Source organism: Patagioenas fasciata, chromosome 4 (assembly GCF_037038585.1).
Source record: "Patagioenas fasciata isolate bPatFas1 chromosome 4, bPatFas1.hap1, whole genome shotgun sequence".
NCBI classification, from domain to species: domain Eukaryota; kingdom Metazoa; phylum Chordata; class Aves; order Columbiformes; family Columbidae; genus Patagioenas; species Patagioenas fasciata.
In genome coordinates this window covers 13,754,113-13,768,878 of record NC_092523.1, presented here as the reverse complement: position 1 = coordinate 13,768,878, position 14,766 = coordinate 13,754,113, and the positions used below count along the sequence as shown (strand labels likewise).

The 14,766-nt window shown below is 36.8% G+C and overlaps 1 protein-coding gene across 5 annotated transcripts in view; it reads right to left on the bottom strand.

The window, feature by feature from the left end:
* The window catches only part of JAKMIP1 (janus kinase and microtubule interacting protein 1), a 230,294-nt gene that overhangs the window by 137,638 nt on the left and 77,890 nt on the right, over positions 1-14,766 (bottom strand). For all 5 annotated transcript variants that reach the window (XM_071808566.1, XM_065836054.2, XM_071808567.1 and 2 more), the window contains 2 exons: positions 2,367-2,576; positions 1,564-1,683 (listed from right to left, as the gene is read on the bottom strand). In XM_071808566.1, the coding sequence (XP_071664667.1) occupies positions 1,564-1,683; positions 2,367-2,576 (330 nt within the window). The remainder of the gene's footprint in view (positions 1-1,563; positions 1,684-2,366; positions 2,577-14,766) is intronic.

Below are 14,766 nucleotides of genomic sequence, written 5' to 3'. Positions count from 1 at the left end.
TTTCTTTTTCAGAAGAAACTTGTTTTTCACAGTGCTTAATCACACAAGCTTACAGATATTGCTGATTTTATGTAATATTGTCTCACAGTATAACAAAACCTTCTCCATATCTTTTCCAAAATATATTTTTTATGCCTCTAGGTTAAACACTAAGAAGAGCACTTGACTGAGTCATACATGCCCTCCATCTAGAAGGACACTGAAGGATAACTGTTCAACATTCTTCAGGGATGTTTTGAATGACTTATGTCCACAGGATTAGGAGGCTGAATTATCTTGTCTTTACATAATGTAATCTCCAAAAAAGGCAAGATGCTCTTGAGAGTATAGAGCAGATAAAAGCAACTGTGGCAGTTACAGTGGGGTGGGAGGGAAATGAACAAAACAAACAGTACCTAGGCAAAGTAGGAGAAATGGAGAACCATACCCAGGGTAAAACACATGTTCTTCTTACCCCAAGAAACTGAAATTTTTAATGAGTAATCTATTTTGTCATGTGAAAGGGCAGGTTAAACTTTACAGATATGTAAAAAGTTCTAAGAAAAAAAAAAAAACAAACACTATTGTGTTATCAGTTCATCTAATTTTAGTTCAGCATTGTTCAATTGCCTTCACTAATTTAGATTCAGCCAAGATACTGGACAGGAAAACTTCAAAAATTAGCTCTTCTAATAATCAGTGAGATGTCATAACTAAATTAAGTCCTTTTATAATAAAGAAAATCCTTCATATCTCAACATAAAGAGCTAATTCTGACAAAGCAAGGAGGAAGATGTCAGTGCTTCCCTCATCTATAGGACTGACACATGGAAAGAATGCCCTCCCATACATAACAGAATTGTTTCAGAATCAGATACATGGGTTCTATAAGGGACAATTTCCATCTGATTAGAATTTTTAAAAATCCTTTCTTCTGGTACTAGAAATAGGGCATTAAAAAAAAATTCTTATTGTTAAAACTCACCTCCCATTGCAGTCAATATGAGTTTTACCATTAACCTCAGTACAAGCAATCAAATAGTGATGCAGGGTAATAAAATTCATTCTTAAAATTCTTGCCATACCATTTCTTTTGTAAGTTACTATCACTCTCCTAGGATAATTTCACCTGCGTAAGAGATTTCCCTGGAGAAATGGCAGGTTTTTCATCTCCAGCACAAGAAAGCTTTTTTAACTCCTATCTAGCATAAACATGTCATGGAAAAAAAAAAAAAGTCAAATTTCAAAAAGATTAATACAGTAATTTAAGTGCATAGTTTATGCATATTTCACACAAGATCGTTACACAGTGCCATAGGCAAGGCAAGTTACCAGTCAATTTGATCACAATGACCCCAAAATAAATCTATAAAGTTTTATTTTTCTGGAACAAGAGACTCCACCCATGTCTTCTATGGTCACAAATGGATTTCTACAGAAATCTCTGTTATATTTAGATATAACTGGTTGAGGCCAACCAGGACTAATTTGTAAATTCTTTATAACACTGAATTTCTAGCATTAAATCTTTTACCATAAAGAAGCCCTTCCAGCCACCATCTGTGTTATTACTAATTAATTTACCAGTTCATTTCTTTCATCTGCTAGGAGGGTATTTCTGTCTTCCAGCTTCCTTATTACAGCATTCAGTTCAGCAATTTTTAACTGAAATCTCCGCACATCTCGTTCATCCAAATGCTGCTCCTTTACATCAAAACATATAGATACATAAAATTACCTTTAAAAATATGCTATTATCCATAAATTTAATATAATGGTTTAGCAATTGGATTGTGTAAATTTAAAATAGAGGTTTTAGATCAATGTCTCAAGCTTAATCTAATTAACTGAAACACTAAACAATAACGTTCTGTGAAAATGGTACATGATACATTACCTGAAAAGTGTCTACCTGTGAAATGAATGTAAAGGTTTAACAATTAAAGAACTCCCACCTACATAAACAATGTTTCACTTATTATTGATTACTTCTGACCAGATTTCTGACTACCAGCTAAATGTAAATAAATCTAGTGCACAGGACAGATTAAAATCATATGGCAGTTTTTGAAAAGTATAGTATGTATTTGCCATTGCTTAAAATAATCCCTGAAGTTATGAAAGAAATAGCTAAGAAAATAATGGGGTTCAGAGCTGAAGCTCACAATGTAAATTCTAAAAGTTCTATATCCAGACATTTTTCAACATTCTTTGAAATTCAAGAGATCCAAGGAGTTTCTAAGTCACCACTGAAACAGCACAGTGCAATGCATGACCATATAGCACAAATTAGTCCTTCTAGTATTTTAAAAGTAACTACAAAAACAATGTGAACACCCAGGTAGCAATTACCGTGTTGAACATTGAAGAAAACACTACTTTCTTACCGGGCTTCCCATCAGTTCGTTGATGTCCCCCACTCCAGCAGGAAGCTCTCTCTTAGGACTGCTGTGGTATCGCTCTGCCTCCTTCACTTGGACAAGCTGTTCATCCAAAGCCTCTTTCTGAAGGAGTAGTTTCTGTGTATGGCCTGCCTGGACACCAAGGTCTTTTTCCAGAGCCAAAATCACTCTGTCTTTGCCTTTTATCTCATCCATCTGAAAAAAAAATAAAGCAGGTATTTTCTGTAACATCTTCAAGTGTTCACTGCATGCATATCCAAAACTTGCAAAGTTCTGTTTCTCTCAGAATTATACCAGTACCCAAAATGTGGTGGCTAAAAAGAAGACCTATCCTCCTCTGAAGCCTTTTCCCCTCCCCTTAAAAAAGATTCAGCCTTCACTTGATCATGAGATTGCTCAGTGCAGTCTCAACTCAAGAGACAAACAAAAATAGATGCAAACATACACTGAAACAGAATACATAGCCACTGAAATCATCCACTTCATCTGAGTATACACACTTCTATAAGCAGAAGAAAAATCTCTCTTCACTATGTTTCAGGGAAGAAACACAGGGCCAGTAGAAGATAAGCAAAACACACATTTTAAAACTCACCTGGGCTTTGTTTTAAAGCTTGAGCCATACACATTTGCCCCATGTTGACTGCCACTTTACTAGTGAAAATCACCTGTGGTAAATCTCTTCACAGGCCTTTAAAAATCAGTAGCATATACACGCACACGCATTTAAACTTAATATCTTAAGCATAGCTATGTATTTTATGTGCCCTTATTATAAGATTCAAATGAGGACTAGTCTTTATTTAGAAGGAAAAAAGTATATGCACACAGAGCATTAGAATAAGGGATACAAATAAACAGTTCTTAAACAGCATCTATGATTATTGAACTGCATTGTTCATACACCTTCGTATAAAACAAATCGTAGTGCTAGTGATTTATTGCAGGTCTCATAGGATTTGTCCCTCGCAGCATCAATGTTAAGAAGTAACTTAAAGTTAAGTCTGAGTGATGTACAGGATTAACACAATCAGATTACATGATTGGATACAGTTTGCTTCTTCAGGATTATTGCCTTACTGTTTTCACAGTCTGCAAAGCACATGAAATCAGTTTGTATACAGAATCCAAGTGGTAGGAGATGGCCTGGCTGAACCAAGTCAAGTCCAAATTGGCAATAAAAAGGTCAGATTTGAAGTGAATAAACTGGTCTAGGCTACTTTTGAGTCCAAACTGGTACTGAAGAAGATTGGTTCTGACAGAAGTTTCTCTCCTGATCTGGGAAGGTTGCTGGGTCCCAATTCCTAGTCCAGTAAATAGATATAATTCTTCACAGTACATAAATTGAGATTTGTGAGACTTTTAAGTATGCCAAAAAGGACTTGCAGGAAAATAACACAGTTTTCATTAGTGGAAGAATTTACAACATGCAGGGTTTCAGAGGGACTGTGCAGTGAACAGCAATGACAAAAATTAAGCAGCTGCCTCATTCACTGAATCTGATCTGTCATGAACACTGATCTATCAGGGACCTCTTGGGAGGAAAACATGTCATGTAACTAAATACTGTGGAGAGTTTTGCTTTCAATTACACAGGTGTTCACACTGAACATCTAAGTAATTGAGATAGAGATTTGGCCATGCAAGACACATATTTAACAAGGAAGAACCAAGGTTACACAGGCAGCTTTGATTTTAGTCACCCAATAAGTAGCGCATTTCATACTCTCGATACTCTAACAACTTAAAGGGTAAATGAAATGATATAGGGGTTTAAGTTGGAAGAAAAAAAGAAAGCAACACTCTTGCTACAGACTGCTACTTGCTGAACTACAGCGGAACAGATTGTTTGAAACAGGTGTGACCAGCGAAATCACACCCATGTCACCCTTCACACAAGTTTCCATTGATCAAAGCACATAAGCTCAGACTTGTAACAAAGAAATTCCGTGAAAGAGTAAGGCTTTGGGCTGGGGGTTAGGGGAAGGCAGGAAAGAAGGCAGAATTCCCCTCTGCTCTTCTTGCTACTGTTTTGTTTGGGTTTTTTTCCACCATAAAATCTACATGTGGTGAAACTTTCAGAAACAAGAAACACCTCATGTTTCAGTCAAATAGAAACATCTTCGAAATGTTGATAATAATTGAAAATAAGAATAGCAATGACTACACACCTTTTTTTTTTTTGTGCTTATTACTGGCATGCACTAAAAAATCTCTTCCTCATGTAAGCACATGTACGCACATTTACACAAATGCACATAGTATTGCTATAGCATTTATTTTGTTAAAAGCACAAAATAGCCTGGGGCATGAGAAAATTCACTTCAATTTCCTCAAAGTGACAGCTACACCTTTGATTTCTCTAATGTAACTACATCAACTCAGTCAATGCCTCAATTTTAATAAATTTCCCCCAATGCCTGACCCTGCATGCTACGAAGCAAACTTGTTCATCTTCCATGTCTGTTTTCTTAACAGAGAGAGCACAAATTATGTTGGGGGGGGGGGGAGGAGGACAAGGGGAGAGGTGTGAAAGAGGAAGAGAAATATTTTACAGAGATACAACATCCCTCAATTCCACATGGGAGAAATGGCAGGTCAAGGGGCAAATAAAGGAGAGGTGCAGGACTAGGAAAAGGAGCTCTACGGTCTAGGTTTAAACTGAACATAAGCTGACAGTTACAGAGAAAGGACAATCACTCCCAAGAGACTTCAGCTTAGCTTAGTCTTATATTTTCAAGTAGTTGTAGAAGCTCACACTAAGTCTCCATGCCAGTTCTGTACCACTGGAGAACTACCGTTTTCTTGTATTTTTGCCTCACAAGAATGCTTTTTTCTTGTATGCTTGATTTACACAAAATAAAAAAAATGTTGGTAGTATAAAGGAAAATAGCTTTAGGTAATTAGACCACGTATTACAGTCTTCATTTTAGTGAGGAGTATCTTCAATTAGGTAAATTAAAATCAAAATGGATTAATCTGGGTTCCGTGCTGCTTGCTACTTTGATCAAATACATGTTGTGGAAGCAGCACTGTCATAGCCAAGATTGTTTAGGAATTCACATGGTCTAAAAGAGAAGGAATATTTTTTCATTAGATCAAGTGACAGAGATGGAAAGAGACAAGGTTTCAGGTACAGAAGCCCTTCATCGGATTAAGAAGCTATATTCTTCAACAGTTGTCAACTTTTCCACCTGTGTAAGTTTGATTTTCTCATAAAGGTGCTCCCTCTCTCTATGATATGTATATGTCTACATATGTACATAAACAAACAAACACAGTGTACATATATATGTTCATAACACTTATTATATATACACCCATATTTTTGGATATTATCCAATTGGAATTTATGACCACTGTAGGCAAGCTGAGCATCCTTGGTTTTCATGGAATTAATCAAAATAACAATTAGTGCTCCCCTCATGACCTCTCACATTTAAAGGGTTAACCCTGTATTTTATTACTACAATACTCATTCACCAGACAGGATCCAGAATTTGTTACTATACCATGCATAGCATTCCTTTCTTTTTCACGATTTTTAATGTCTGTTTCACATCACTAGGGAGCCATTCCTAAACTACTCATCACTTAAATACATAAAATAGTTATCTTTAATCCGGTTCTCTCCCAGGTGCAATTTGATTACATCTAAAGACTCTTTTTGCATATCAGCTCTGAAATCCATACAGACAGGTACACTTCTACCTGAGTCCCTATATCATGCTTTAGTCATTGCAATGCCCTCCTTATTGACCTGAAATGCAGTCCTGCCTGCTCACCATCCAATGTGAATGTTGCTGTTAATTATGAACTTTTTCAGCCAGAAAACTCTCATCTCCGAATTCTCTAAGCTGTTTTTCTTTTCACTACATTAAACAACAACAACAAAAATCACTTTCACTAACAAAGGTGTCCACAGCCTAATGGGAGTCCATTCATCTTTTATCTAATATTAGGATGCTATGTCCCCTCCCCGATATCAGTTTGTCACTTAGGCAGTCATGCATTTTCTTGTTTTCTCCCATGCCATTGTTCCTACTTGAAGGGACATTCCACAAACATCCATTTAGTTATCTGTCTGATCTTCCTCAAATTCCTCTTATATTTCTCCCTTTCCATGACACCTCTAAAATAGAAAAGGAAATGATGAAAAAACTGTAAATACTTAACAGTAATTGCACTGCTTAGATCACCATCTACTGTCTGGTCATCAAATAGGATACCTAAGCTCACAGATCCCTGAGAACCTAAGACATAAGAAACACATTATAGAAATGCTGGGATTTACCTACTGGGAGTGGTGCAGGTAGGTCAAGGCCAGCACTGAGCTAATAAACCTGGACAGACAAGTCCTCACCTGATGATTCATAACCTGATTCCGAGCATCAGATGCCATTCCATTGTGCTCCTCAACCCCTCGTGGTCCAGGGAAAGAGGTGCAGGACCTGCGACAGGTTTCTGCACCTGTGGCACAATGTAGCTGGGACAAGCAACTGAAATCTGACTGCATTAATCTCCTACGACTGTTTTAATGTATTTCTCCCTGGTACTACTATTCACTTGAGACCTCTCACTAAGATACAAGGGGTAGAGACCCCTTTTTCTTCCAACACACTTAGCACAGTGAGATCCCAAGCCATGCATTGGGCTCGTGGGTATTATGTTAAATCAAATACATTATTCCAGAAATTCCTTCCAACTGGTTGCTTTGGTTTCAAGTTTGTTCTCAGTTTAAAACTAATTTGCCCACTTTTTGCAGCTACACAATAATCAGGGTCACATGAACTCTTACATTCTGTTCTGGATACATTTAAAAGCATTTATAATAACCACATTTTTCTTTATGCAATTAAGTGTGGTACAATTCAGTGCAAAAAATCTGCGGTAAGAAGGCTGTGGAGCAATATGAGGTTAGAACACATTTTCAATTACATGCTTTGAGAAGAAAAGTAGCAGAAATATTCTCAAAGATTTTAGAGAAAATAAGAACATCCACAAGCAGCTGCAGAGGGAAATTACTGAGAAATCACCTTGAATACCAGAAGCAACTCAGGAGCTCTTGGTTAAAATTACAGCTTTCTGAAGTATCATTTCTTAATTAATGGGTTTTGTGCTGTCAAATTTTAGGTCCTGAACACAGCTATTAGTTGCATTACATCAATGAAGAGTTAGTATTTATAGCCTATGTCAAAGTTATACAGATTACTAAAAAGTTAGTGCCTAACTGCCTCCTAACACCTAATAGAAATTAGCAGAAAGAGGTGTTTTAACAGTATTTATCAAATACAAAAGAGAAACAAGTCAGCCATTGGAAAAAGTACCCCCTGCTAACTACCCCACACTTCAATAGCTACAGTGAAACAAAGTCAGAGACCTTTGGGGAACTTTAGCCTCTCACAAAGTTGAAAGAGAAATTCCCAGGGAATTCAAAGCTAGATCTATCAAGGCAGCGACATACTCAGTTTTCAAAGTGGAAAAAGCCAGCTGCTGCATTGCCAAGTGTAAGACCTTCCTCTTTACCCACCCATATCAAAGTTATCTCCTAGCCAGCTGTCAAAAAAATAAAATTCTACAGTGCTCTTCTCCAGAAGAAATTGAATTAATCTTTATGCTAAATACTTGTCACTGAAAATAAGGGTATCTTGACAGAAGGATTGTTAGTTACCAGGACAAAAAAAAAAAAATAAAAAAAGATGCTACTCAAATAAACAGATAAAATATAGAACTTAAAATATAGAACTTAATGGAATTAACACCTTTTACCTTCATAAAGGAACACTAAGACCTAACAACAATACCCCAAGCTGAAAGCCCAGCTGGAGGGAGGAATTAAAATATTCCTGCATTGTGCATAGCATTGTCTACACCAGACATGGTCATCTATTTAAATAAATGTTTGCTGCTTATTTAGGAACCTTAGAGGAAGGAGGAAAGCTGCTAGCCATCCAGTGGAGAAGGGTCACAGACACAGATAGACAAGACTTATTAAATTCATGTGTAGTTTTTCTAAACCAACAGTCAATATTTTCTTTCAGGAGCTTTTCCCACATATTTTTTTTTCAAGTCTGTAAATCTCATAAATTTCACAAGAAACACCATATGGACAGACAATTCCAGAACTTACTGATGGGAGATTTCTTACATCTTTCCAAAAGTACTTTGCATTATTGTAGCTGACCAGAACCTCTGCTACTGCATCTCTCCTGATATGTGTTACAAGCATTCATTTACAGAGTTCTAATTAACTCATGGTCAAAAAGATGGAAAACGTAAGAGGACTAATTAATACAAATTTAAGGAGATTCTTTGCCAGGTGTCACACCCTACGTAACTTCTGTGGATTTTTAATACTGTTCCATAATTTGTAAGGAGATATAAAAGTCAGATTTGTGACCTACCTACCATAATAGAGTCCTTGGAAAACACTAAGAATGAACACGAAATGCTGAGCCTGCACTATAAAAGGGTTTCATTAAATCTGCCTGATTCAAGAAAAAAAAAAGTTTAAAAAAATGTTAAAAAGGCCCGAGTGGAATGTTGCCCTCTTAGCTCCTGAGGGGACAAGCATAAATCTTCAGAGGACCAAAAGTAAAGTATTATTTGCAGTCCTAAAATGTTGGAGGTGGTGGAAGGGGTTTTTACAGAAGATCAGCTCAGCCTTGGAATGTAACTGAAACACACGTCTCAAACAGATGGAAAATCCAGAGCAGCAGCCTACAATTTGATATCAGCAGCTGTGTGTGAAATACAGGCGGGTTTAAGCGGCCGATCAGAAGCATGCAACAACAGGCTCCACCCAACCACGCTTGACTGCACACACTGGGATGATTAAAACTCAGCTTTCCAGTCTCAAAATCTAGGATTTCGGTTGGGGATCGAAACTCGTGCCACTACACAAAGTGAGAAAAGCCAGGCTCCATCCTTCTCAGGGCAGCAGAGGGGCATGGAGTGCCCCTGCCAACAGCCAACTATCCCTCTGCTCTAAACTTTCTCAGAGAGACAAAGGTCTCTGCATTGCCCCCACTACTGAATGTAACCTAAATATATTAATTTCACTGCATTAAAAGGGCAAAATCCTAGCAATGGGAATGCAGGAGAACATGAAGTATTGGAAAATAGTAGCCAACACTGCAAAGGATGTAATTTTGGGGTTTGGTAGAGTGTTAAACTTCTGTTGCTACTATTTTTCATTTTTTACTGAAAAATAATTGTTGAATCTATAGCAAGATAATAGGTCATCTAAATGATAGGGTCCTCTAAATTTTATCCCCTAAAAATGGAAGGGAATAACATACTTTAAAATGTCATCAACTGCCCGGATTAAAAAAAGGAATGCACAATCCTCGAACTTGTGGATGACGCCAAATTCTGGGAAGCTGTTACTGCACTAGAGAACAGAAACACCATACAGAGGGACCCTGACATGTTGGAGAAATGAGTCAAAAAACCCTCATAAAGTTTGCCTAAAACAGATACCACATCCTGCCCCTGAGAGACTTTAAAGTCCTGCAACTGAAAAGACTAGACACAAATTGAAGTTGACAGCTCTGCAACAGAGAGAAAGAAAAAGAAAGACAGAAAAAGACTTTGGTGTTCTGGAGGGCAAGCTGGATATGAATCAGTGATGGGAGCTTGTGATGACTGAAGTTAACTTGATAGTAGGACAAATCAGGAGGAGTGTAGCCAGAAGGATAGAGAAGAGATTTCACCTTTTACTAAGCACTTGGGAAACCACACCAGGAACAGTAAAGCCACTTTTGGGCTCCCTAGCACGAAACCAGGTATTGAGAAACTGGCACAAATACCATAAAACTGGATGAAGTCCAGGAAGACCACAATGGTGCTGCAGCACATGGAACTGAAGGAATTGGTGAGGGAGCTGGGCTTTCTCAGCCAGACAGAGTAGACCATGGGATGCACTACAATTGCAGGTACCTCCTCTGCTATATAAAGGGAGATACAGGGATGAACAAGGCAGACATTTCTCAGAGATGCAGTAAGCACTGAGGCAGATTGTCACAGAGATTGTGGATCTCCATCTTCAGAGATTTTCAAATTTGACTCGAGGAAGCCCAGAGCAACCTGATCCAGCTTTCAAGGCAGCTCTACTTCAAGCAGGACGTTGGACCAGACAATCTCAAGAGAACCGTCACCTTACCTTTCCATGATCGTATGATACTCCATGTATAGAATGCCAATGCTAAGTATTACAGTAAGGACTAACAGGCAGAAAAACACAGTAAGAGCTGTAGAAGCCTAGAAAACACTAGCTTATGAAGGACTTGAGTTCCCATCCCTGGAAGTGTTCAAGGCCAGGTTGGATGGAGCTCTGAGCAACCTGGTCTAGTGGAAGGTGTTCCTGCCCATGGCAGGGTAGGTTGGAACTAGATGATCTTTCAGGTCCCTTCCAACCCAAACCATTCTATGATTCCATGATGCTATGAAATTTGGATCTGTCCTCAACTGGAATAATGTAGTTCTTAATTCTGAAAAGATGTTATCCTCAGTCTTTCAGAAGCCTTTGCTTAAATTATGAGGCAGTGTTACACACAGACACAAAACTGAACTAACAATAATAATATTAAAAAATTACTATATAAACGGCACATAAACTTATTCCATAAGAGGGTTTTTCTGTTGAATAGAAGTTTCTGTGAAACTGTCTTGATTTTTGCCTTTAAAAACTGCTTAATCCATTACTTTGAATTATATTCTTCTAGATACTGCATTAAATATGGCAAACACCAAAGAGAAGAAAGGTTCCACTCTGGAAGGGGTTTTTAATTTATGCATCTAGATAATTTGGTCTGAAGAGACAAAGGACATTTAAATAGTGCATATCTCTTCAAAAATCATGGCTGATCAGGAACTTCTGAAAATCAATCCTCAAAACAATTTATTTTACTTTGATTTTATTAACAGCAAAAGGATTTTTTCCTCCCAATGAAGCTGCAGTAATGTCACATTACTCTTTAGGCATTTTTTATGAGGTTATTTGAAAATACAATGGAAACAAGCAAATTTAATTCATCCATTGTACTGTGTGCCCTCTTAAACACGAATCTGATTGTGCACCTAATAAGATCAGTGGAATCTTTTGCATTGATTTTGTGATTAAGACAACTGGGACTATTTACACTCACGTGAAATATCTTTCTATTCATTTCAATTCAGGCTCTTTAGGAATATTTAGGAAGGCCATATATGAAAAGAGTTTAACACATTCAAATGGTACTTATCTGTAAAACAGGTGAAAAGACATTTCCAATAGAGGAAATGATATTTATTAAAAACCTACACCCCAAAATACTAGATGCAAGTGTCATCTGTTTATTCCAAAGTTTAAATATTCTGTTTATATTAACAGTGTCTGACAAAATAAACATTGAGTTTCCTTCTAATTCAATACCGTAAATCAGTGATGAGATAATTCAATATCCTTTTAATGACTGTATTGTACATACATCTTCCACGGCAAGCACCATAAAGTGTCCACTGTTCTTATCTGTGCAAAGAGACTACTTAGAGAAATCTGCCTTGCAAAGTAAGTGCCTTCTTAAAGAGTGTCCATGTAGTCCCTGAATGAATGTAACCTCTAAATAATATGATATACCCAATATTTATGTTCTCCTTCACAACAGTGCTGATAATAGAATAAGGTTGGTCTGTTGCCAAAATTCACCAATAATTAGAATGTGCTACTTCAGCAATTTGAAGCAAATGAGAGAAATTTTACTTACCACTGAAAACTAACTTTAAAACCAAATAAGTCAGTTAAATGTCAAGCTTGAGTTCAAAGAAAAACTGGCTGAAATATACTTTTATTTTGTGTACTATTTTATATTTAGATTTAAACATGAAATATCCTTGTAGTACAATTCTGCTCTTTAAGCTACTTAGTAAACACAACTCAATAAACTCAAATTCTCTTCACCATTAATCAGATGTGTATAAAATTTAACTTGTACCAGCTCAGACCTCAGAAGGAAATGAGCCATACTACTTCCAAGAATGCCATTAAAAGTCTGTCGATACAAAGTTATTTTAGGTATGGACATGTTCGCCTATGCAGTCCTCAGCTGACTGTATGCTTCAGGGCTGTTTATATTGAAGCTCCATAAACAAAAAGAGTATGATTTTCTGTATTCCTTTTTTGAAAAAAAACCTGATCCATAAAAACAGGCTTTAACATTTCTTCTTCAGGCAGATTATTCATGCAAATTATTTTTCAATTTGCTATTTCCATTTTTTCTCTCTTTCATTTTTTTTTTTCTATTTTCTGGGAGGGGGCATTATGTGATTTCTGTTTGTAAGCATCTGCATCTGTATCAGCATAGTTTTCATACTACATTGTTGAACAATACAACTGTTAAGACTCAACTAGTCAGAAAACATTGTCTGAATAAAACTACCTAGTAGCTGTTCTTGCTTTCTTATCATATTCTCAAAGTTGTCTCTTTACTTTTAAAGCATCTGCTTAATTTGTCTCTCCAGTTTGTTACTAGCTATTTTTACTTTCCATTTCCCTGTTGCCAACACACACATTGTGCTGATGCATATATAGAGCAAGTTTGTTTGCTGGTTTGTTTTTTTTTTTTGAGGGGGTAGAATCCATGTCCACAGGCATCCCTTAAATTAATGAAAACATTTATAGCACTGTAATATTAAAGTTCATTACAGGAACTGACAAATTCCAATATAATTTCATACCGCACACAGAAAAGGTCTGTTATATTTTTTTGACAAATAGCTGTTTTACTTTCCCTTACTAGGCACTAGGAACTTCCCTATACAATTTTGTTTGTGTTGAGGCTTGCTGGGTACTTTTTATGGTTCATCTCAAAACTGTGAAGGCAATCTCAAAACTGATTAATCATATTTTTTAAATACTGACATTCATGCAATATAGTCATGGTTGTTTATGCACACAATGTAAATGTATCCATATATTCATGGATAATGGATTTTGCTTTTTTCCTTTCTTACTACTTTTTTTCTTGACAGCAAGCCAAAAAATGCAAGATTTTACTCAAATTAGTGATGGGTATTATAATCAATGGTAAAAACGTTGATTTTTATTTTAATCTGCCATCAACCTGTGGTCTAAGATGCAAAATAAATCAGCCAAGCCTGACAAGACAATCAGACACTGCAGCCTGAATTACTCTATCTGAATTTGAATTACAGTATGGCCAGCCCATTTATAACATTAATACCGAATATGTGATTTCTTAATAATGACATAAAACACAGACAGACATACAAAAAAAGTGCACTATTTGAAGCTTGGCTAGAGAACTGTGCTAATATTAATAACACTACCTGCCACATCCTTGCTATTTCATCCCACAAGGGTAGGAACCAAACCAACCAAGAACCCCAAATCCACAGCTGATACAGTTAATCTGAAATTGAAGGCAAGCATCCCGCACACTAATTAAAATGGGGAGAAGAGGAGGGAGGGAAATATCCTGATGATTTGATTCCATAATCCCACTTAGACTTCCAGAGCAGTATCTAGGAACTCTGCTGTGTTTTTTACCTTGTCCCAGATTTAAAGAGTGCCCATGCAATAACAGCTGCCTACATTACTATGAAGTCCTAAAAGAAACATCTCTCTTTCATAAAAACAACTCATATAATTTAATGAAAAAACTGAAATTCTTTATCTGAAAGGAGTCGCAATGCTGCAAGGTAACACGAGGCTCCTGATATTTTTCCTGTGTACTTTTTCTGAGGGGGAAGGCATGAACACTTCCAGGGAAAGGTCACAAGACTGTCCTCAGGCTTCCTCTGGGCCCTGGGCACCGGAAACAGAAGTTATCTGCACACTCTTCAAATACAGTCACCTTTTTAGATGTATGGAGTAATGAAGGCCCAGTAAGGCTACAATTATAATGCTTACTGAATTATTTGTATCGCAGCAGGCTGAAAGCATCCACTCTTGAAAGAGAAAAGTGGTTGGTTCCTTTACAATACCAACCAAAGACGTGACACAGGTGTGTTTACTGGAGCAATTTAGGATGCCTCACTTCACCATTTATTGAGTTTGAGAAGGTTAAATTTAATTAGAAACTATTCTGTAGTAAAATACAAGCCACAACATAGCAACCTTCTCTCCTCTTCAACACTTTTAAAAACTAGCTGCACTTTATAGTCAGGATTTTAAAATTCTACATTTATAATATGGAACAAAATATGAAAGCAACTATGCTTATTGAAATCTCATGTCATCAGTTTTTGCAGTGGTGTTTAATCAAGGAAATTATATCCCTGAGATTTGATCAATTCCAGTTTATTTAAAGCATAAATATTAACTACCTGTATTAAAAACTGTCATTGTCTCAGACAGAAGATCACCACCATTAAACAGATATTA